Genomic DNA, 22,327 nt, shown 5'->3' with positions numbered 1-22,327 from the left:
AGCAGTTTTAGGTAAGATTCTATGTCGCCCGTTCTGTCCCCTGGCAGGCATTTAACTATGGTCCCTGGTGTCTCTAGTGCCACGTTTCTGACTATTGAGCTCCCAATAATCAGGGTCGGCTTCTCAGCGGGTGTGTCGCTGAGTGGGGAAAATTTGTTTGAAACGCAGACGGGTTGGTGGTGAACTGGGGTCTGAAATCTAGAGCTATGCTTCCTACGAACTGTCACCCAGCCGGCCTGCTTACCCGGCTGCTCGGGTGCTTCTGGAGGACCACTAAGTGAACTAACGCTAGGTCTATGTGGCTCCGCGCTAGCAGAGGGGCGGCTATCAGCTGGTCTTTCCATAGCACGGAGCCGGGACTCTAATTCTGACACCCTCGCCTCCAAAGCTACAAAAACACTACATTTATTACAAGTACCATTATCACTAAAACTAAACATCTGACACAGAGAGCAGGAGATAAGGGGAGACTTAGTCAGAGACGGAGAAGCTGAAGTAATAGTAGGAGAGGAAGCCATTGTGGAGCTAAAGCTAGGCTAGGCTAAAGCTAGGCTAGCGCCCTTCTACCACGCCAAGAGAGCAAACCGTGAAACACGAGGAGTTCCCAAGCGTGATGTGCAGCAACAGAAAATGTTTTAAAAGTGCTTATGTGTTAGAAACAGATGTTACAGCAAAGAGATTAAAGATAAAAGCGAGAGAATCTGGAGCAACAAACCGTTGCTCACGCAGTGAAAACAGGAAGTGATACAATACGCCTTACCACAAACAGGAAGTGACGTCAGCTCACAGTCCACTCTGGTGGCACCAACCATCTTCTAAGGTGGAGCAGAAGCTGATCTACAGAGATTAGGGAAGCCCACCAGGAGGACCTGCTGATGGTGCCTGGACCCTCCACCTTCCAGGTCTGTCCGTTCACCGCCTTAGTGGTGGGACAACAGGAGAACGCCCCCCGCCCCCAGCTGCTGTTAGACTTTAGCTCCATCACTGCTGCCAGCAACCACAGTAGGCTGTTATCATGCTGGCTGTTGTTTGTCTTGTGAATAGTCTGTTTTTGTCTGTAAATATATTAACACATTTTACACTTTCATTAAATTAGCAAATTTAAAACATAACAAATTTTTGTTATGTTTTAAATTTGGTCTTTGCTGCTGGTGAACCTGAATTTTCCCCTCTGTGGGTCAATAAAGGAGCACTCTAATCTATTATATTCCATTCTACTCCATCTTACTTTTTGCTATCCTATTTTACTCTATTATATTGTATTCTATTCTATTCTGTTTTACTTTATTCTATTCTACTCATATTATATTCTACTCTATTGTATTGCACTCTGTATTGTATTCTATTGTATTCTGCTCTATTCTAATATCTGTTCTATTCCACTCTATTCTATTGTACTCTATTCTATTTTGTTCTACTCTATTCTATTCCATTCTACTTTATTCTATTTTGTTCTATTCTACTCTATTATATTCCATTCTACTCTATTTTATTCCTTGCTATCCTATCCTATTCTACTCTATTGTATTGTACTCTCTGTTGTATTCTATTCTGCTCTATTCTAATATCTGTTCTATTCCACTCTATTCTATTCTATTATACTCTATTCTGTTCTGTTCTATTTTACTCTATCCCACTCCATATGTACACATTTACACATTTGCCATCAGACTGTTGAACTGCTGAAGCCACAAATGGACTCTGTACCACATTCGTATATTGCACGGTTTTAATAATACTCACCTGTACACTGTGAATCGGACACTGTCTATTTCCCTGCATTGTTTGCATTGTTTACATTTCAATTGTTTACATAAATCACTGCTGCACCTTATCCTGAAATTTTCTGCAATTTACTGTGAGTTTTCAAGCTGTATGCAAACAAAATGTCGTTCTGTACGCACTCTGTGCATACAAAATGACAAATAAAGCTGTCTAAGTCTAAGTCTTCTATTCTACTCTATTCTGTTCTGGCCTTCTGTTGACGTCCAGCAGAGGGCGCCAGCAGTCTAGTCTCCAGACTACACCACATGGTCAAAGTGTTTTTCACAACAGGCAGATGTTCAGTGAGGGAAATGTTCCTGGTTCTTCTGTAACTGATAAAAAAAACAAAAACTTTTTCTCCATTTTAGAGAAACTTGTTTGTTTTGCATCGTAACAAAAACAGAAGAACAAGAAAGATGATGCAGAGGAACAGGAGGAGGAGCTGAGTAAGAGCTTGTAGCAGCTAGAACAACATCCATTCACATGGAGTCATGCTGATGGAGCCAGGGGCCTCCTTTCTCAGGGGCCCCTGCCACTGAATCCATAAACACATCAGAGATTTGCTGCAGAGAGAAGGCAGAAACTCAGAGTTCCCTGAACACATCACAGCTAGCTCCTCCTTCAGTCTCTGTTTGTTGGATACAGGTGATTTTATTTTCATTTGTTTAGAGAAATGTTTGCTGATCTCAGCAGAAAATAACTGAATAGATTTTATTTGGAATTCTATTTGTCTAACCTGAGTTTAATGAAATAAAGATATATAATCTGAATGAATTTATGTTAGGACTAAATCACTGACAGCAATTAGCAAAGAGCTCAACGTGTTTTAGGTTTTCCACATCAGAGTGTGAGCTGTTAGTCAGGGGCGATTCTAGGATCTGACCTTTAGGGGTGCTCAGCCCCCAGTGGTGAATGTGATTCCTGGCATGAACAACAGGCTTTCCATGTTTAGTCCAGATGTAAGATTCTTAGAGTCACATTTTTTAGCTAAAGCTCGTCAAACAAGCTAGAATACAGGCCCATCCAAAAGCAGTGATGAACAGATTGAAATGTTTTCACTTGATAAAACCTTGTACATCTGTAAAACCTGTATGATGGCAATAGTTAGACTAGCTATATTGATAAAAGTGAGTAATCATTTCCATAAAGACACAAAACTAGGGTTAGGGCACTGATGCACAGTGTTTGTCAGCTGGCTGAAAAAAAGGCTGCTTTTACTACAACTTCCTAATTGTTGTATTGCTTTGCTTACAAGAGAGACACATTTTGCAGTTTGGATATATACCCAGTTGTGGAGAAGCATGCATATATATATATATATATATATATATATATATATATATATATATATATATATATATATATATATATATATATTATGGTGGTCTCATGACCAGTCCATGTCTTCTGTCAAGCAAATTGCTAATAAGGTAATAAATCTCTACACATATCCTTTATTTACATACTGAATTATTATTTTTTCAAACTCAGATTAAGAGAAAGTTTCCTTATTAGGAAAAAAAAAGCATACAATTCAGATTTAACTTTTCAGACAGGCATTCTGAATCCACGCATGCATCTACCGAGCGCTTCAAAGGAGGCACCACTAAATCTTAGCTCAGCACCCCTAAAAATTGCCTAAATACGCCACTGCTGTTAGATCAAACAATCTGAGTAATTTACACAAATGTTTCATTTTGCAAAGGACCTTAGGTGTTTCTGGTCTGTATGTGAAGTTTTTCTGGGGGGGAAATAAGAGCTGTTTTCTGAAGTCTGCTGCCAAAAATGGGAAGAAAAGTCCCAGAAATCCAGAAAAACGTGGAACATGCAGGAGGCCTTCTGGTCTTTGTCTCCCTCTACTGGTCCAGACGCCTAACTGCAGTTTACCTTCAGCATGTCTGTGTCAGAGCAGGTGCTGAGGCCCCAGGCAGACATGAGCCGCTAATAATGACCAACAATGACAGGATGTAAAGAAGAAACTAAAACAATCTGGGCTTTCTACACTTATAGACCTGTGAATAAAGTGAAAGCAGCAGGATTCAGCACCACACCTTCAGCGGTGGAGTTACGTAACGCCCTCACTGGCTGGTGACCCCTGACCTCCGGCGCACACATGGAGGAACGAACAGAGGATGACATAAGAAGTGTTAATCCTCCTGATCCTGCGCTGACGGATCACAATCGGCCTGGAAATCCTCGGCACGCAGCTGCCGCCCTCTCAGACACATTGTTCCCTGCGGCGGACCTCCAGGGCGGGAGACGTTCAGGTGGACCAGCGGTTCTGCAGGGGCCCGTGTCCCAGTGGACAGAAGGACCTGTTGTCCCACAGAAACTAGGTCCTCTGTCAGGCCGGCGGACCCGTCGCTCCGTGGCACCGCTGCATTGTTCCCAGACGCTGCCTGCAGACCGCCGCTGCGCTCCATCCTCTGAGGAAGCCCTGATCTCTGCTGAAGGTTTGCCCTCGTGGTACCGGAGGCTCCGGTGATCAGATCGGGTCACGGTTCTCCGGGTCTTTCAGAGGTGTTCTTTGGACTCTGGCTGCTGTTTCGGGCCCATCCGGGTCATTTCTAGATTTAAATGGGACACAAACTCTTTGATCCACTGTACATAGGAAGGTACACTGTATAGAACTGATGCACCTTCTCCTACTGAGCCGATGTGACGAGTGAATTTCTCCAATGTGAGATCAATAAAGCCTATCTTATCTTATCTTATCTTATCTTATCTGAACGTGGGAACCAGAACCAGAGGACCAGCTGGGGTCTCTCACAGGACTGGTTCCTCCCTGGACGCCTCAGTAGAACCAGAACTGCACCAAGAACCCCCCCCCCCCCCCCCCGATGATGTCATTTTGACCCAGTTTCAGACTGAGATTCATTCCACCTTAACGGTGAACAGCCAGCGTTAAAATCCACGTTCCTCTTCGTGACTACATGATGTTTAGTGATGCAGAGAAATGTTCTGTGGCTGGGCTCTGGTTCTGCTGCAGATTCTTATAACTGAGTTGTTCCTTTGCCCTGTCGCCATGTGCTTGCTCCTCCTGAGCAGGCTGGGTGGTCCTCCATCTCTCCATCTCCGGTCCTCTAGGTTCTTCTTAGGATCTCAGCTGTTCCTCAGATCTTCTGGACTGAGATGTTTCTCCAGGTTTCTGCTGCAGCCTCTTCTCCAGAGGGGGGGGGGGGGGGGTGGGGCTCTGACTGCTCCAGTGACCACGCCCACCACAGGTGTCTCCACCTGCCAGCCTCTCTAGTTCCTCCCTGAGCTCTTGGTGCTCCTCCAGTTAATCCTTCTTCCTGATGTTTCCATCCTGGTGGCCACGTCCATCACCACGGTTGTCCTCTGCTGCCGTTGAGTCTGTCTGTATCTGGACGTCTCACAGGATCTTCTGCTGTCCTCCACCACCTGGAGGAGACTCCCATGCTGGCCTGGGGGTCTCCAGGTATTCTGAGCAGATGTTTCTGTCCACTGTTCCAGCTCCTTGGTCATGGAGGTCCATCTATTCCTTCCCTATCTGACTCCTGCTGTGAGACGCTGGATGGTTTCTGGGTTAGCTCAGTTAGTGTCTGACTCCCATGTGGGACATCAGGGTTCATCTACGTGTAAAGTGCTTATAAGGTCATCCAGTGGTGGTCCTGAAGACCATGAAGGCTGACATGAGAACTTTACCTCCACCGTTTCACCTTTTTAGAGAGCATCAAACTCAACAGAAGACCAGCTGTAAATGAAATTAATTATAATTATTGTTACAGTTTGAATTAAATAAAATAAGAGTCTTGTTTTAGGTTACATGGTGACTCTGGGAGATGATGAAGGAGCTTTTCAGTGATGAAGGACGTTCTTCCTGGACGCGTCACACTCTGCAGACTTTAGGAAAATCTTCATCTTCATCTTCATCTCTCCTCAGAGTAACATGAGGACCTCCAGGCTGACCTTCTGTCGTCTGAGGCAGGGAGACCCATCAGGACCTCTGGTCTGCTCGGCTTTAACCGCGTCACCTTCATGTTTTCCTCCCGCTGAGTTTACCTGAGGCTGAAACTGCACTGCAGGTCCTGTAACCACGGTAACGTCCGGCTCTGTGTTCCAGCCTGTGCGCCTTTCTGGCTCCGCCTGCCAAGAATGCGGCTTTCTGCTGAGATTAATTATGAGCATGTTGTCCAGATCGGATGAAATCTGACATGACATGTGCGTTAATCACATTACAGCAGGTCTGATGGTCTCATGGTCAGATGGACCGCTAAACCCTGATCTGACCTGACCACCACCACAGGCTGATCTGAGCCGCCGCAGCAGGCCCGGTTCCTGCAGGCCCGGTTCCTGCAGGCCCGGTTCCTGCAGCAGGCCCGGTTCCTGCAGGCCCGGTTCCTGCAGGCTGCAGAGCGCTGGTCCTGCAGAAGAAGACTGATGTGATCCGTCGTTCTAACATCATGTTTAAAGCTAAACCGTAACGGTAATAACGGTTTCTGCACCAGCGCCTGGAACCGGTTCCTGTCCAGGAGAACCGGTTCCTCTCCAGGAGAACCGGTTCCTGTCCAGGAGAACCGACCTCCGTGTCTTCACCTCCATCATCCTTCCTCTCTGACAGAAAACATTTAATCAATAAATCAATTAAAAACACATTTTACTGTCTGCAGCTCTAAATATTCTCTCTCACACAGAACGATGACGCCTACAGGGGAAAACTGGATTATCTCGTTAAGATCTGCTGAAAATCCTCTCAGTAACTCCTGAAATCGTCTGAAATGAAGTTAAATAATATTTAAAGAGTTTTTATCCCTCAAACAGTAAAACTGTAAACCTCCCAGAGTTCTGATCATCATGTGGAACACCAGAACCCAGCAGAACCCGTTAGACAAGACGACCAGCCAGAACCCCTCTGACCCACCTGGTTCTGACCCGTCTGGTTCTGACCCGTCTGGTTCTGACCCGCCTGGTTCTGACCCTCCTGGTTCTGACCCGTCTGGTTCTGACCTGCCTGGTTCTGACCTGCCTGGTTCTGACCCGGTGTCTGGTTCTGACCCGTCTGGTTCTGACCCGGTGTCGGTTCCCTGGTTCTGACCCGTCTGGGTTCTGACCTGTCTGGTTCTGACCCTCCTGGTTCTGACCCGCGTGGTTCTGACCCGTCTGGGTTCTGACCCGGTCTGGTTCTGACCCTCCTGGTTCTGACCCGCGTGGTTCTGACCCGTCTGGTTCTGACCTGCCTGGTTCTGACCTGCCTGGTTCTGACCCAGTGTCTGGTTCTGACCCGCCTGGTTCTGACCCGTCTGGTTCTGACCTGCCTGGTTCTGACCTGCCTGGTTCTGACCCAGTGTCTGGTTCTGACCCGCCTGGTTCTGACCCGGTGTCTGGTTCTGACCCGTCTGGTTCTGACCCGTCTGGTTCTGACCCGTCTCCAGCTCTCTTCTCCAGCTGCAGGTCTCCACGGCGACCAGCGGCTGAAGGTTCATCCATTAAACATGAGGCTCTAAAAATAAAGGAGGCGTCTTTGATCTGGGCCACAAAGGCCCATCTTCATCATCATCATCATCATCCTCTGTCCTTCATCGTCATCATCTTCATCCTCTGTACTTCATCTTCATCCTCTGTACTTCATCTTCATCCTCTGTACTTCATCATCTTCATCCTCTTCATCCTCTGTACCTCATCTTCATCCTCTGTACTTCATCTTCATCATCTTCATCATCTTCATCCTCTTCCTCCTCTGTACCTCATCTTCATCCTCTGTACTTCATCTTCATCATCTTCATCTTCTTCATCCTCTGTCCTTCATCGTCATCATCTTCATCCTCTGTACTTCATCTTCATCCTCTGTACTTCATCCTCTTCATCCTCTGTACCTCATCTTCATCCTCTGTACTTCATCCTCTTCATCCTCTGTACCTCATCTTCATCCTCTGTACTTCATCTTCATCATCTTCATCATCTTCATCCTCTGTACTCCAGGCCAGCTCCACCTCTGACCAAAGACCTCAGAGCTGTGGAGCGGAAGCCTCAGGCTGAGGGAGATCTTCAGAGACCTTCTGATCCCTGGAGCTCCTCTGTGAGGCCAGACCGGACCTACCTCCAGCGTTCTGGGTCTTCTCCAGATCTTCCAGGTAGAGGAACCAGCAGCAGGATGGACAGAACCTGAGCTGAGGCTGGAAGGTCTGGATGTCCACCTGGAGAACCAAGCTGAGATGTTTGGAGGTTCTGAGGAGAGATGGTGGAAACACTGGAAGTAGAGCGAGACTGTGGAGGTCCATGGAGCTGGTGATGGACGCCATGTTGGAGAGGGAAAGGACAGGGTGAGGAAGAGGAGGAGGAGGAGACAATTCAGGAAGTAGAACATCTAAACAGAAAATGTTCTGTTAGCAGAAGGAAGGTGATGTTCTTGGAGTGGTACCGGTCCACATCCTCAGGGTTCTGAAGGTCCATCAGGGTTCTTCTCCTCAGCTGCCTCCTCCCTCAGGTTCTGGTGTCTGGGCTTTAGAACCAGACGTAAATGTTCTGGTGGGTTCTGAGGGAGAACCTCCCCAGGAGCCGAGGCATAATAATTATTCTGGACCAAACCGGGCCGGGCCCAGAATTATTCTCCTCTGTTTCACATCAGCTGGGTTCATTGATGTTCTCCAGGTGGATCAAAGACGGTTCTGTTGGACCAGAACCTCAGCCATGTGACGATGGGGCCCACTGAGGAGATCAGAACCAGGAGATGTTTCCATCAGGCAGTCAGCAGAACCAGAGGAACAGAACTGGACCTGAAAGGACCAGCAGCCCATGCAGGACACCGGACCAGAACCAGAACCACTTCTGGGTTCTGGATCTGGGGGGGTTCTGTACCTCCTCCTCACTGGGCTTGGAGAGAAGGAGCGGGTCAGAGGAGGAGCAGGAGAACATCTGCTGCTGAGTTCTGAGTCCGGACCGGTTCCGGACCGGTTCTGGTTCTGTTTCCTGTTTCTTTTAAACAGCTTCTTCCACGTTTTCCTCCTTTCCTCCTCCTGCTTTCCCAAACTTTTCCTCTTCCTCTCCTCCTCCTCCTCCTCACCCCCCCCCCCCCCCCCCCCTAAGGTGAGCGCCTGATTGGGCGGCGGGTGGAGGAGGGCTCCTGGGTCACGTGGTTCCCTTCGCAGCTCAGCCAGACGCCATTTTGGAGGAAAGTTTGGGATCCGTGGGAGCTGCAGGCTGCAGGAGCGGAGCAGGAGGAGCGGAAGGAGCAGACAGGAGCACCGCTCCACTCGGGACGCTGGACACGCGTGCGGCTCTCAGGCGGCGGCTCCCGGCGCCGTAAAGCGTGCGGGGCGGTGCGGGACCAGAGTCCGGAGCGCCTCCTCCGGGCTGGACTCCGAACTTTGTCCCGGGTTTCCTGGAAGGAGGTGCGGAGCTCCGGGGCGGCTCGGTCTCCTCCTCTGCAGCCGGAGCCGGAGCGGCGGCGGCGGGCAGCTCCTCCCCGCCTGGCCGGAACTGGGTGTGTTTCCTCGGACTTTGGCGCAGAGCGGATCCCGGATCCGGGCTGCTGGAGCCGGACTGCCTCCTCCACCGGCGTCTGCCCCCCGGCCAGGGAGCCTCTGAGGCGGGGAGTGCGGCAGCGAGAGTCCGGGTCCCCCCCCCCCCCTCCGGGGATCGTAGCTTCCTGCGTGGTTCCGTCCCGGTCCGGTACCGGGTCGGTTCTGGGTGGATCTGGGACGGGTCGGGAAGTTTGTCCGGTTCCGACCAACTTGGCGCCGTAGCGGAGGCGTTTTCTCCGGTGTCCCGGGATCTTACGGCGGGACAGCGAGCCCCGTGGGGGACCGTGTATGTGTCGCTGTGAGCTCCGGACCGAACCGAACCGAGCCCGAACATGCCCGTCAGGAAGAAAGGTAAGCGGTCCAGACTGGCAGCTAACGGGGCTAAGCGGCTGAAGTTGGTGTCCGGATGGCAGATCCTCTCAAGGACTTCCGGGTTCTTTTCCTTTATTTAAGACATTAAAGCGTTTATTAAGGATGGAAACAGCCTCAGAGTTTATTAAACCTCTTCGTAGTTATTAGGCTTTTAGTTTCTGAGACAACATTACTGGTATGAGTTAAAATAACTGCTAAACAAGCTTGTTATTGTCAGTAATAAGATAAATTCCTCCAGCAGGGGGCGCTAGCTGCTCTCAGGAAGCCGAGTCGGCGAGTAGATGTGAAGCAAAGGACGCTCTGGTGCGATACGCCAGCAGCTGGATACTAACTGTTATATATTGTTAAACGTACAATAATATATATTAAAGAAACATATCCAGTGGTGATTTAGCTGCGAGTTTCATTGGTCATAATTTAAAATGAATCATACGTCAGACCAGCATTTGAAATATTCTGACACGACACAATGAACCGGTTTAATTAAGTTCAGCTTTAACGTCGGAGCTCAGACGTGAAGCGATAGAGAGCTGCCGCGGTTCTCAATAAAAACGTCTAATCTGGCCCCGCCCCCTTTCAGAAAGGCGACCATGAGCAAGGCGCCTGTCGCTAAACGCCGCCGTCACTCTTTTTTTAAAATAAAGTCTGAAAGTTTTCTCCCACGTTTAAGTGGTTCTTCGTCTCTCTTGCAGACAGAACCGCCTCCTCTGTGGAACCTGGTTCTCACCAAACCCATGGTTCCATGGTTCTGCTGCGTCCGTCGCTGCTTTGTTGCTGCGTTCACAGCGGCGCCCACTAGTGGTGGGATGTCTGCAACTGAACCGTAGGCTGAAGTCAGAATAAAAACATCTGAGAGAAAAGTCGTGTCCAGTATGGAGGTCTGAAACTGACAGAAATAAAATAAAAACAGAAAAATATAAATATCCCCATAAATTAACCAATACACTTAAAATGTACCAATTATTTTAAAAAGGAGGGGGAAATAGAAATGTTATTGTCTTCGTTTAAAGTTTTCCAATTTATTTAGTTCACATTACTAAGAATATGTCCTGTCTGCATTTTTGCCTAATTATGCAAATTATGCGGGTGATCCTTCATTTGGTGGCTCCTCTGCTATTGGTCAATCAGAGGGAAGTTGAGGCTCCGTTTCCTCCATAATTACTCGAGCTATTAAACAGGAAGTGCAGGCATGATATACACACAGGTGCTGCATATGGTACGGAAATTCAAGGGAAATGAGGGACTTAAATGTCCTGTAAGTAAAAGAAAAAAATAAAGACAGTAAAATCTAATGCTTAAATAAGTACTGTGATGGAAATAAAAGAAAAAAATGGTCAAATTATAAAAAGTGGTGAAGTAAAATTATTAAATTTTGTACATTGTAAGTTCAATCATTATTTATTGCATATATACCAAATTTTTCAGACCATAAGGCGCATTAAATATTCTGTGTGTTATATCACTCCTCCACATCCACAGCTCTCTATCCGTCTCTGTGGGGAGGACAGAGTAGCTGGACTACACTGTTTCTAACATAAAATAAACTTTCTAATGAACTAACTTACTAGTTTTATTGTTGCTAGCGCGTACTCCAGGCTGCCTTACATGAATGCACTTCTAGTTTAGACATTACAGTCAGGCAGTCTGGTAGCCAGCTCAGGGGTCCTCAGGCAGTGACACAGTGTACCGTAATGCTCCTAAAAAATCCACTGTGTGGAGCGGCTTTGTTGCTTAATAAAGTCATACTTACACATTTTAACAGATTTATGAGAGCATTGTACCACATAGAATCAGTCAGTCAGCACAACACTGATCATAGATAAGGCGTGCCATCAGTTTATGATAAAAGTTAAGGACTTTAAGCGTGTGTTATAGTCCTAAAAATACCATATATATATATATATATATATATATATTCTGCTTTTATTTTTCTGTCAGTTTCGGTCCTCCATACATGATCCAATCAGAGGCCAACTTCAGCGCTAACCTGCCGGGGAGGAAAACTGAACGGCAGCCGAGCAGAAACCCTGAAAACTGTCAGAAAGTCAGAGCCGCACTAACCCGGGTCAGGCCCGGGCTACCGGCGCCCACCTTGGCCCGGTTCGGCCCTGCTGGGCCCAGCAGAACCGCGGCAGCAGAACTTCAGCGCCAGCTAGCCTGCTAGCTGCTGCTGCTAACCAACTTCTAATTGGGGCGGCTTGACTAAAGACTAAAAATAACCCAGAAAATAGGAAGAAACGTTACTGCGGCGCCATAAAGCTCCTTTAACCAGATTATTATTATTATTATTATTATTATTATTATTATTATTATTATTATTATTATTATTATTAACAGAGACATTATAAAAATGTTCTGTTGTTCCGCTTTAAATGCACTCTGTGGTTTATTAATAAAGTTAAAGGCAGCAGCCTGGTGCCAGAGGAGCCCAGAGGTTCTGCTGGAGGTTCTGCTGGAGGTTCTGCTGGAGGTTCTTGGAGCCAAAGTTGATTAAAAGTCAGGAAGTAAAAACGTTTCAGGCTCGGTTCTGTCCTTTCGGACCGCTGAGCTTCTTCTCTTCGGATCAGAACCCAGTTCTGGTTCCACCCGTTAAACGTTTAGCAGGAGATTAAACGACGTCAGCTGCAGAAAAACGAGCGTTTGACACGTTCAGCTCCAGAACCTCGGGTCGGACCGGCAGGTTCCCAGAACCAGTTCCTGGAACCAGTTCCTGGAACCAGTTCCTGGAACCAGAACCAGGTTCTGGAACCAGAACCAGTTCCTTTATTTAAACTCTAAATCAGCTGTAAACTGACGGGTCTGTTTTTACTGGCTGCAGGTAAAGTGGGTTTAACCCGGTTCTGGTTCTGGACGGTTTGAGAGGTTCTGGATCCACTCTGTTCTAATGATGTTCTGCTTTATTCAACCCGTTTGGGAACCGGGTCACATCAGGGAAAACCGGGTCAGAAGCGTCTGGAATCGGCGGATCAGAACCAATAAAACCCGCTAAGCGCTAAAATTCTGGTATAGAACGCAGCGACCCGTTTGGGTCGGCGTAGCGCCGTCAGACGGTGGACCCTCGGTACCGGTTCTGATCCGGTTCCAGCGTTCCGTCTGAAACGTTTAAATGAGTTTTGTGTTTGCTGCAGAGAAGCTGATGGAGCCCAGACTGACTGTCTCCTCCTCTTCCTCCCTCCTCCTCCTCTTCCTCCTCCTCCTCTTCCTCCTCCTCCTCTTCCTCCCTCCTCCTCCTCTTCCTCCTCCTCCTCTTCCTCCTCCCCCCCCCCCCCCCCCCCCCCCCCAGACGCCCAGAGGGCCCTCCTCCTCCTCCAGGAGTACCGCACCAAGCTGAACCTCACTGAGGACCGCCAGCTGCGTCTCTCCATCCAGCGCGTCATCGACATCTTCCAGAGCAACCTCTTCCAGGCCCTCATAGGTAACCCGGTTCTGCTGGTTCTGGTTCTGTGTGAAGGTTCTGGTGGTTCTGGTTCTGGTGGTTCTGTCTGTGAAGATTCTGGTTCTGTTGGTTCTGGTTCTGTCTGTGAAGATGTTGGTTCTGTTGGTTCTGTTCCTGTCGGTTCTGTGTGAAGGTTCTGGTTCTGCTGAGGCTCCTGGTTCCGAGCAGGGACATGTGAGGAGGTTCCTCTGGGTTCCTGGTTCCCCCTCAGAGCTCAGACAGAACCGGACCTGGCCCGGTTCTGGTGGCTTTGATCAGGCTGACTGCTGTGTTTGGGTCTCAAAGTGTGCTGATTCTGACCCGTGTTCTGCCTGCTTCAAAGACCCAGACTCCGTGTTCTGGTCCGGTTCCGTTCAGGTTTGACTTTCTGGTCCTCTGATCTGGGTTCTGGTACCGGAGGTTTGGTTCTGGTACCGGCTGTTACCGGGTCTTACTGTTGGACCCTCTGATGTGCAGCAGTGGATGAGAGAACCACCAGAACCTGCAGGGCCCGGTTTGGGCCTAATGTTGGTTCTGGTTCTGCTCGGTGTGTTTGCAGGGACAGATGCTTTAATCTGCAGGTTCTGGTCCAAAGTGGGCCGGAACCGGTTCTGGAAACATGCAAAGACGGTCCTGGGAGAAGTTCTGCAGGTTCTGTATCGGGTCGGGCAGGACGGCGAGCCCAGAGAGGAAACAAAAGAACCTTCAGAACCGTAACCGGGTCAGAGGTGACACCGGGTTCTGAGAGGTCCGGGTCGGCCCTTTGTGGTTCTGACCCGATCCGGGCCGGGCCTCTGGCTCTTTGTGTTGTCAGTCAGAACACGTTCTGGGCCCGGCTCAGAGTTCTGTTCCGGCTGAAAGGGGCTGAGATGTGACCCGCATGCTGACCAGAACCAGAACCGGGCCGCAGAGCAACAGCCTTTGTTTTTAGTCTTCGGCCCGGTCCAGAACCACCGCGGTTCCCTCAGATCCGTTTGTTCTGACTCACGTCTGCGGGTCGGGTCTCAGCGGTACCGGTCACAGAGGGCTGGCGGTACCGCTCGGTTGGGTTCTGCGGGTCGGCGTGTTCTGAAGGTTCTGTTTGTGTTAAAGTGGTTCTACCAGCGGTTCTGCTGCAGCTTTCTGGACTCCGCCCTCTAGATTCTGGTTCTGGTTCCTTCTAGTCCAGCTGGTACCACCAGAGGTTTGGTCTGGTCCGGTTTGTGATCCTGGACGTCCCGGTACCAGAACCAGAGGCTGCAGCTGCTTTAGGAGCTAACAGAACCGCAGCTCGCTGAGCGTTGACCCGGTTTTATAGAACCGGGTCCGGTTCAGGTCCAGCTGACCAGAAATACAGAACAGAACCAGTTCTGTTCTAAGACCCGTTAAAAGGTTCCTAGTAGAACTCTGCCTGCCGGTCCAACCGGGCCGGGCTGAGCCAGAACTTTCTGTGACACCAGAACATGAATGAAGGCAGCAGAGGTTCTGGCCCGTTTGGACCTGCTGCCAGTCAGCCGGTTCTGATCCTGAAGTGTTTCACTCATGGGTGTAACCAAACCGGTTCTGGGCCGCGGGCCCGGCGCCAGATAACGGGTCGGTTCTAGCTGCAGGAATGTGGTCCGACCCGTTTGGGTTCCCAGGAACCGAAGGAGCGGCGCTGGAGCAGCGGTTCTGTTGAAGATCAGAACTGCTGCAGGAATCCCAGCGGTTCTGATCTCCCCACCAGGCGTCAGGCCAGGAGATCAGTCCGGATCCAGCGGTACCGACCCGTTCTGGTTCTGACAGTAAGCAGGAGAGGTTCTGCAGCTCCGACCCGCAGAACCTTTAATGAAACTAATCTACTGTTGTGATTAATGGACCTGGATCCTGGCCCGGTTCTAATATGACCCGGTTCTGTCCTGGCCCGGTTCTGTCCTGACCCGGTTCCGTCCTGGCCCGGTTCTGTCCCGACCCGGCCCGGCTCCCTGAGCTCACAGAGCCAACGGGTCTGGAGGGAACCAGGTGGTTCTGGTCAGTTCTGATGATCCGGGTCAGGCAGCAGCTCTACTCGGAGCTTCTCCTTCCAGGATGTGGTTCTGATCCGTATCTGGTTCCGAACCCTCAACTGGACCTGTGGAGGGAAACGGGTCAGAACCAAACCCGGAGAACTTCCTGTAGGGAGTGTTTCACTTTAGTTCTGCTGGTTTCAACCAGAACCTTCATCCCGGGTCCGTCTTCTTTGTTCTGACCGGCTGCTGTTCTGGTGACGGACCTCCAGCCGCGTCTCTGGTTCTGGTCTCTGGTTCTGGTCTCTGGTTCTGGTCTCTGGTTCTGGTCTCTGGTTCTGGTCTCCGGTTCTGGTCTCTGGTTCTGGTCTCCGGTTCTGGTCCGACCCGTCTGTCCGCTGACAGATGATGTTCTGCCCCTCCTCCCTGCAGCGGCTCGGTCTAATCCCTGGAGAACACGATGATTACCGCAGTAATCCTCCGACTTACACTTTCTGTCTCTGCGCTCCGGTTCCTGTTCTGGCCCGGTTCCTGTTCTGCGCTCCGGTTCCTGTTCTGGCCCGGTTCCTGTTCTGTGCTCCGGTTCCTGTTCTGGCCCGGTTCCTGTTCTGGCCCGGTTCCTGTACCAGAGGTCCGGTACCAGGCAGCTGTTTTACCCGATAAACCGCCTGATGGTGGGCAGATTATTCTATTTTCTATTATTTTCTATTATTTTCTATTATTTAAGTCGTTTCTACTGCATGCGAATTAAAGCCCGTCTGAATTTATTTATATTCTAACGCAGTAGAACCAAAATTAGGAGTTGTTTAGGAGAGTCTGAAGGTGGGACCGGACTACTTCCTGGGACGTTCTCCACCCTCAGCAGAACCTGCCCAGTGTTTACTCAGGACCAGCTGCCAGTCTGGTTCTGCTTCCTCTGGGGGAACGGATCAGAACCAGCAGCTGATCTCTCTGGAGGCGGTACCGTTTCAGTCCAGTGAGTCCAGAACGCCTCACCTTCCCTGAGGGGCAGATTTATGACCCCCCCCCCCCACTGCAACCAGAACCAGAACCTTTCTGCTGTCAGTGGTTCTGACATCAGCTGCAGATGTTAATGCTGAGATTTTCTAATCTCTGGTCTTCTGCATTTATTGTTAACGGAGCAGCGGTTCCTATGTCGGGGGGGGGGGGGGGGGGTCTGAAAGGCTGCTAACCGTTAGCAGCGCTGTTAGCAGTGCCACTAGCTGTGAGCAGCACCGTTAGAAGTGCTTTTAGCCACGGCGTTAGCCATTAGCAGCGCCGCAAGCCGTTAGCCACTTGCTGTGCCGATAGCCGTTAGCAGCACTGTTAGCCTTTAGCAGCACTGTTAGCCTTTAGCAGCACTGTTAGCCTTTAGCAGCGCTGTTAGCCGTTAGCAGCGCTGTTAGCAGCACCGTTAGCCTTTAGCAGCGCTGTTAGCAGCACCGTTAGCAGCACTGTTAGCCGTTAGCAGCACTGTTAGCCGTTAGCAGCGCTGTTAGCCGTTAGCAGCGCTGTTAGCAGCACCGTTAGCAGCACTGTTAGCCGTTAGCAGCACTGTTAGCCGTTAGCAGCACGGTTAGCTGTTAGCAGCACTGTTAGCAGCACTGTTAGCCGTTAGCAGCGCTGTTAGCCATTAGCAGCAGCGTTAGCAGCGCTGTTAGCCTTTAGCAGCGCTGTTAACCATTAGCACCACTGTTAGTGCCCAAATCCCAGTTCTGCAGTAAACCTGATGTTCTCCAGCAGGTCTCTGAGGAACACGGTGACTAAATTCATGTGGAAATCGAGGATTTGCCCTCAGAGAGTTGAGGTCCTGAGGTTCTGAGGACCTCCATGGTTCTGTGTGCAGAACCCGTCTCCCTGCTGTAGAACCCTGACTGCAGACCCAGGAAGAAGGAAACCTCCCAGGTCTGCAGTCTCCTCTGGTTGTTTATTTGCAGAGGAGGTGAAAGGGGAAGCTGTGGAGCTCTAAGTTTGGACCTCCTCCCCGGCTGTAAAGTGAGGCCCAGGAGGTTCACACAATTCCTGGGAGGTCAGACCCTGTGACTCCAGGCCGTGCTGAAGCTCAGACCTCCTGAGGTGGCTGACCCGCTTCCTGCTGCACCGCGGCCTGTAGGGGGCGCCGTCAGGGACGCTGCCTGGTGTTTCTCATTCAGAGCCTTCTGTTCTGCAGGGGAACGGACATCTGGTTCCTCAGCAGAACCAGGTTCTGGTGCCTCAGCAGAACCAGGTTCTGGTGCCTCAGCAGAACCAGGTTCTGGCTGCTGGGCCCGGTTTGGGGGCAGGAGGAGCTAAAACTGATCCTCAGGCTGTAAAAGCGACACGCCGCTGACCTCTATTGATAGAACAGGAACGCCGGGAGCCACGGCAGCAGTAAAACCACGGAGGAACGTGGCAGCTGGCGGCGGGTCCGTCCTGGAATAGAACCGCCCGGCTGAGGGGGCCCGGTTCTGGTCTGTGGCCCGGTTCTGGTCTGTGGCCCGGTTCTGGTCTGTGGCCCGCAGCCTGAGGGCGGATCAAAGGCCAGCGGCGAGGAGCCGACGATCCGTGGAGGAGGAAACATCTGGGCAGCGGTTGTTTCAGACGCTCGCTCCAGAACCACAGCAGGGGGCGGGGCCTCCTGCTGGAGTAAAGGAGGAAGAGGAGGAGGAGGAAGAGGAGGAGGAGGAGGAAGTCCTGGATCTGTCCTCCTTAACCTGTTGGGTCGATCACTTCCTGCCTCGTTCTGATCGTTTCACAGCAATCAGCTGATTCATCAACGGCTGAAGGCTGGAAGAGAAAAGGAGGTGGGACCTCCTCCAGAGAGGAGTCCCTGATGCTGGAGAGGAAAGGAGAGGCTCCTTCCTGCGCCTCCTGCTGCAGGTTTTAGTGAACAGCTGCATGCAGACGAGCGTCAGTCAGCGGCCAATCAGAGGACACCCCTGGATTTAACCTGCTTTACGTTAAAGACTCAGTCCTCCACAGGCTGGACTCTGTGGTTCTGGACTCTGTGGTTCTGGACTCTGTGGTTCTGGACTGAGAAGATTGAAGCTGCAGCAGCTCTGAGGAGGAGCTGAGCAGCTCCAGGGACTGGACTCCTGGGAAGAGGAGCAGCACCAAGCGGAACCGGCTGGGAGAGCCGAGCATCCGGTTCTGATGGAGGCGATAATTCAGGGTTTAATCCAGAAAGCAGCCGGCGGGTCTCTGGTTCTGCTGCTGCGTGGAAACAGAACCACGCAGCAGAACCCTGAAGACTGAGACGGGTCGGTTCTGCTGGTCCAGCTGCAGACTGAGACGGGTCGGTTCTGCTGGTCCAGCTGCAGACTGAGACGGGTCGGTTCTGCTGGTCCAGCTGCAGACTGAGGCTCTGGTACCATCAGCGGTCTGATCTGCAGCCAGAGAGTTCCTGAGTCATGATGCTAATTATCCTCATCCTGCCCACAACCAGCTGAGACCAGCAGGAGAGTCAGCTGAGGAGCTCGTTAAGGCTCGTAAAGGCTCGTTAGGCCTCGTTAAGGCTCGTTGCTCGTTAAGGCTCGTTAGGCCTCGTTAAGGCTCGTTGCTCGTTAAGGCTCGTTAAGGCTCGTTAAGGCTCGTTAAGGCTCGTTAAGGCTCGTTAGGCCTCGTTAAGGCTCGTTAGGGCTGTCAGGGGGCGGGGTCTAAACGCAGACATGCAGGTCATGAGGTGCTTCCAGGCTGACCTCCAGCTGAGAGGTCAGAGCTTCTCTCTCAGGTCTCAGCTCACCGTCGCCCCCTGCAGGTGATGAACTGCTGCTCTGACGGTTTCAGACCTCCCACTGTCTCCACCCAGAATCCTCCCTGGTCCTCTGCTAGGCTGGACCACTGAGCTATATAATACACTGGAGTGCTGATTTTGCCGAAAAACTGAAGTCACTGGCCGCCATCTTGCTCCTCCCTACTCTCACAGAATCTCACAGGATTTGGTTGCAACAACAAGCAGTTTTCTGGCTGAGTGAAATCGTTTCACAGGTAATTCTACAGTCAGTGGATGTACTAACACTATTAACTACTAGGAAATTAGGTGCTGAAATATTTTACATGTTATTCATATTAAATATATATATTAATGTATATATAAGTATGTGTATATGTATATATGTATATATATGGATACACATATGTAAATATGTTTTTGTATATTGCTATTTATATATTTATAAATGTTAAACATATATATTTAAATGAATAAAATGCAAAATATTTCAGCACATGACTTTCTCAGTACTTGATAGTTTTAGAACATAACATAAAACTATATGGCATTTGACATTTTAAAAGTTTTAAGCCCCCCTGAACATGAGAAAATCCTCGTTATTCGATGCTGTAGTGCACATATTCCCTAGTTACTGGAGGAAAATAGGGAGTACCAATATGGCGGCTGGTGGCTTCAAAGCGACTCGTTCAAACAGACGGTGATTAGCACTCCAGTGGATAATATAGCTCAGTGGTCTGGACGCCTCATGGCGGCACCGCTGCTACGCCTTCTAGACCACAACGTCTCCCAGGGTCCACAAGTTATGTTGTCATTTTTCCATTTCTTTCTTCCTACCTCTCATCTTTTTCCTTCGTCTCCTTCCTTCCTCTTCCTTGTCCTTCCCTTTTCTCGCCTCCTTTCTTCCTTTCTTTTCCTTGTGTCCTTTACTCTTTCAGTGCCTTTGTCCCTCGTGTCCTTTCCTTTAATGCTTGTGCTTTTTTACTTCTATCCTTCCTCCCTTGTCCCTCCTGATTTCTTCCTTGTCTCCTACTTTTCACTCCTCTGTCCTTCTTTCCTTCCTAGTCTCCTCGTTCCTTTCCCGTGTTCCTCCTCCTTCGTTTCCTTCCTTCCTTCCTCTGCTCCTGTCCTCCCAGCTGTAGAGATATTGGCCCTAAGTTTGTAGGAAATGTTTTCATACTTTGAGGCGGAGCAGGGAACTCTGGGAAATGGAGTCTGGAGATCGATGAGGCGTCTGAGAACTACAGCAGGAAGTCAGAGACAGAAACCCGTTTCAATCTGTCCAGAATTTATTTATCAGTAAATTTAAAGGCCGACACTAAAAACTGTTCATCCTCGACTTTAAAACGAGGAGATGGACAGAAACCAGAACCCAACAGAACCTCAGGAACCCGTTACTGTGGAAACACAGCTGCTGCTGTCCTGGCTGCAGGTCCAGAAACGACCCGGTGGGACCCGGTCCTGCTGGTGTGACCCGGTTCTGCTGGTGTGACCCGGTTCTGCTGGTGGGTCCCGGTCCTGCTGGTGTGACCCGGTCCTGTTGGTGTGACCCGGTTCTGCTGGTGGGACCCGGTTCTGCTGGTGGGTCCCGGTTCTGCTGGTGGGACCCGGTCCTGCTGGTGTGACCCAGTTCTGCTGGTGGGACCCGGTTCTGCTGGTGTGACCCAGTTCTGCTGGTGGGACCCGGTTCTGCTGGTGGGACCCAGTTCTGCTGGTGGGTCCCGGTTCTGCTGGTGGGACCCGGTTCTGCTGGTGTGACCCGGTTCTGCTGGTGGGACCCGGCCTCTGGGTCGGTTCTCCTCACTGGGAGTGAAGGATTCTGGGTCGGTTCTCCTCTCTGGGAGTGAAGGATTCTGGGTCGGTTCTCCTCACTGGAAGTGAAGGATTCTGGGTCGGTTCTCCTCTCTGGGAGTGAAGGATTCTGGGTCGGTTCTCCTCTCTGGGAGTGAAGGATTCTGGGTCGGTTCTCCTCTCTGGGAGTGAAGGATTCTGGGTCGGGGAGTAAATGCGGATGTATCTACCGGGTCTCTGCTGAGGAGGTGAAGGTTCCGTCCTGCAGGTCGTGTGAAGTTAGACGGATGCAGAGATTGGGTCGGTTCGGGTTCTGAGCTGAATGTTAACGGTGCTACACGGGTCGGTTCTGATCTTTAGGGTTATCAGAACCCTGACCTGTTAGATCAGGGTTCTGATCGGGTTCTAAAGGTTCTCCAGCTCTGACGGTAGAAACCTGCTGATTAATTTCACTTCAGATTGAGAACAGATCTGGGTTCAGCAGAACCTCTGAGCCCGACCCGGTCCCGGTTCTGACGAGCTGTTCTGTGACCTCTCCTCCCAGACATCCAGGAATTCTACGAAGTGACCTTATTGGACAGCCAGAGGTGGGCGGAGTCTACCAAGGGGGCGGAGCCCGGCGTGCCCCTCAACCTGTGGGACTTCTCGAGCCTCCAGAGCCCGACCGGAACCTCGGAGACGCTGCCCAGCCTTAGCACCAGCATCGAGGTAAGGCCCGGTCCAGGCCCGGTTCTGGCCCGGTCCAGGCCCGGTTCTGGCGGCTCCGGCGCCGCTTCCTTTCCTCAGAGCGACCCGCTGCCGTAAAAATAGCAGCGACCGAAATAGATGAGAGGAGTTTAAAAATAGCCGGAGCGGTTCTGGAGCCGGCCCGCCTGCTCCCCAGGGAGCCCGGTCCACCGGTTCTGTTTAAAGTGACAGGAACACGTGGTGTCAGGACGGATCCGCTCTAATAAACCGGGTCGGGTTCTGCAGAACTCAGCCGCCGCATGTTTCCCTGATGCTGATTCAGAGACGACAGGAAGAGCCGGTTCCCTGCAGCGGATCAGTCCCAGATTACACCGTGGTTCTGGTTCTGATCCGTCTGTACGGTCCTGTCTGTGGCAGAGTTAGAGCTGGCCATTAAAGGCAGCAGAGGAGGCCGGCGCAGGAGCCGTGCAGGAGCAGCGCTGGGATTGGGTTAGAAATCAGACGTCTGTGGACCGCCGGCTCTCACTAGGAGAACCGGGTCAGGTTCCAGCTCATGCAGAGAGTTCTGTTCTGCAATCTGAGCTGGGTGGAGCGGCTCGGTTCTGGTAAGGTTCTCTGGTTAGCTGCACAGAGACGATCTGTGTTCTGATGTTTTCACAGCGCGAGGCTTTAAAGGTTTAACGGCTGTTCAGCTCCAGTAAATACCAGAACCGCCTGATCCACTCCAGAACCAGGACCTTTTAACCCCTGGTTCCTGTGGATCCGCCTGATCCACTCATAAAAGCTCCGCATCATCTACCTGACACAGATCAGGTTTATTTAGATCTGGGTCAGACAGGCCGGCGTCACAGCTGGAGGTCCTGATGGACCCAATCTGGACAGATGTTCTGACCCGGATCTCACTTCCTCCCGTTTTCCTTCCTGCAACGTTTTAAAGATGTCAGTGTCAAGAGTTCTTTTGGTCCGGGTCCAGAGTTCTTTTCGTTCAGATCAAGAGTTCTTTTTGGTTTGTTTCAAGAGTTCTTTTGGTTTGTTTCAAGAGTTCTTTTTGGTTTGTATCAAGAGTTCTTTTTGGTTTGTATCAAGAGTTCTTTTTGGTTTGTATCAAGAGTTCTTTTTGGTTTGTATCAAGAGTTCTTTTTGG

The 22,327-nt window shown here is 50.5% G+C and overlaps 2 protein-coding genes across 14 annotated transcripts in view; both read left to right on the top strand.

The window, feature by feature from the left end:
- Positions 1-22,327, top strand: part of LOC105922418 (M1-specific T cell receptor alpha chain-like) — a 571,536-nt gene that overhangs the window by 271,938 nt on the left and 277,271 nt on the right. The gene's annotated exons all lie outside the window — the stretch shown is intronic.
- The window catches only part of LOC105922859 (discs large homolog 1-like protein), a 67,225-nt gene continuing 53,768 nt past the window's right edge, over positions 8,871-22,327 (top strand). For 7 of the 13 annotated variants that reach the window (XM_036132916.1, XM_036132913.1, XM_036132919.1 and 4 more), the window contains exons 1-3: positions 8,874-9,596; positions 12,901-13,032; positions 21,041-21,204. In XM_036132916.1, coding sequence (XP_035988809.1) covers positions 9,578-9,596; positions 12,901-13,032; positions 21,041-21,204 — 315 coding nt within the window. In that variant the 5' untranslated portion in view covers positions 8,874-9,577. Of the gene's footprint in view, positions 9,597-12,900; positions 13,033-21,040; positions 21,205-22,327 lie in introns of all 13 variants that reach the window. The other 6 variants (XM_036132914.1, XM_036132911.1, XM_036132912.1 and 3 more) reach the window with 3 other exon arrangements.

Source organism: Fundulus heteroclitus, unplaced genomic scaffold (assembly GCF_011125445.2).
Source record: "Fundulus heteroclitus isolate FHET01 unplaced genomic scaffold, MU-UCD_Fhet_4.1 scaffold_56, whole genome shotgun sequence".
NCBI classification, from domain to species: domain Eukaryota; kingdom Metazoa; phylum Chordata; class Actinopteri; order Cyprinodontiformes; family Fundulidae; genus Fundulus; species Fundulus heteroclitus.
This window is presented reverse-complemented; position numbering and strand designations above follow the sequence as displayed.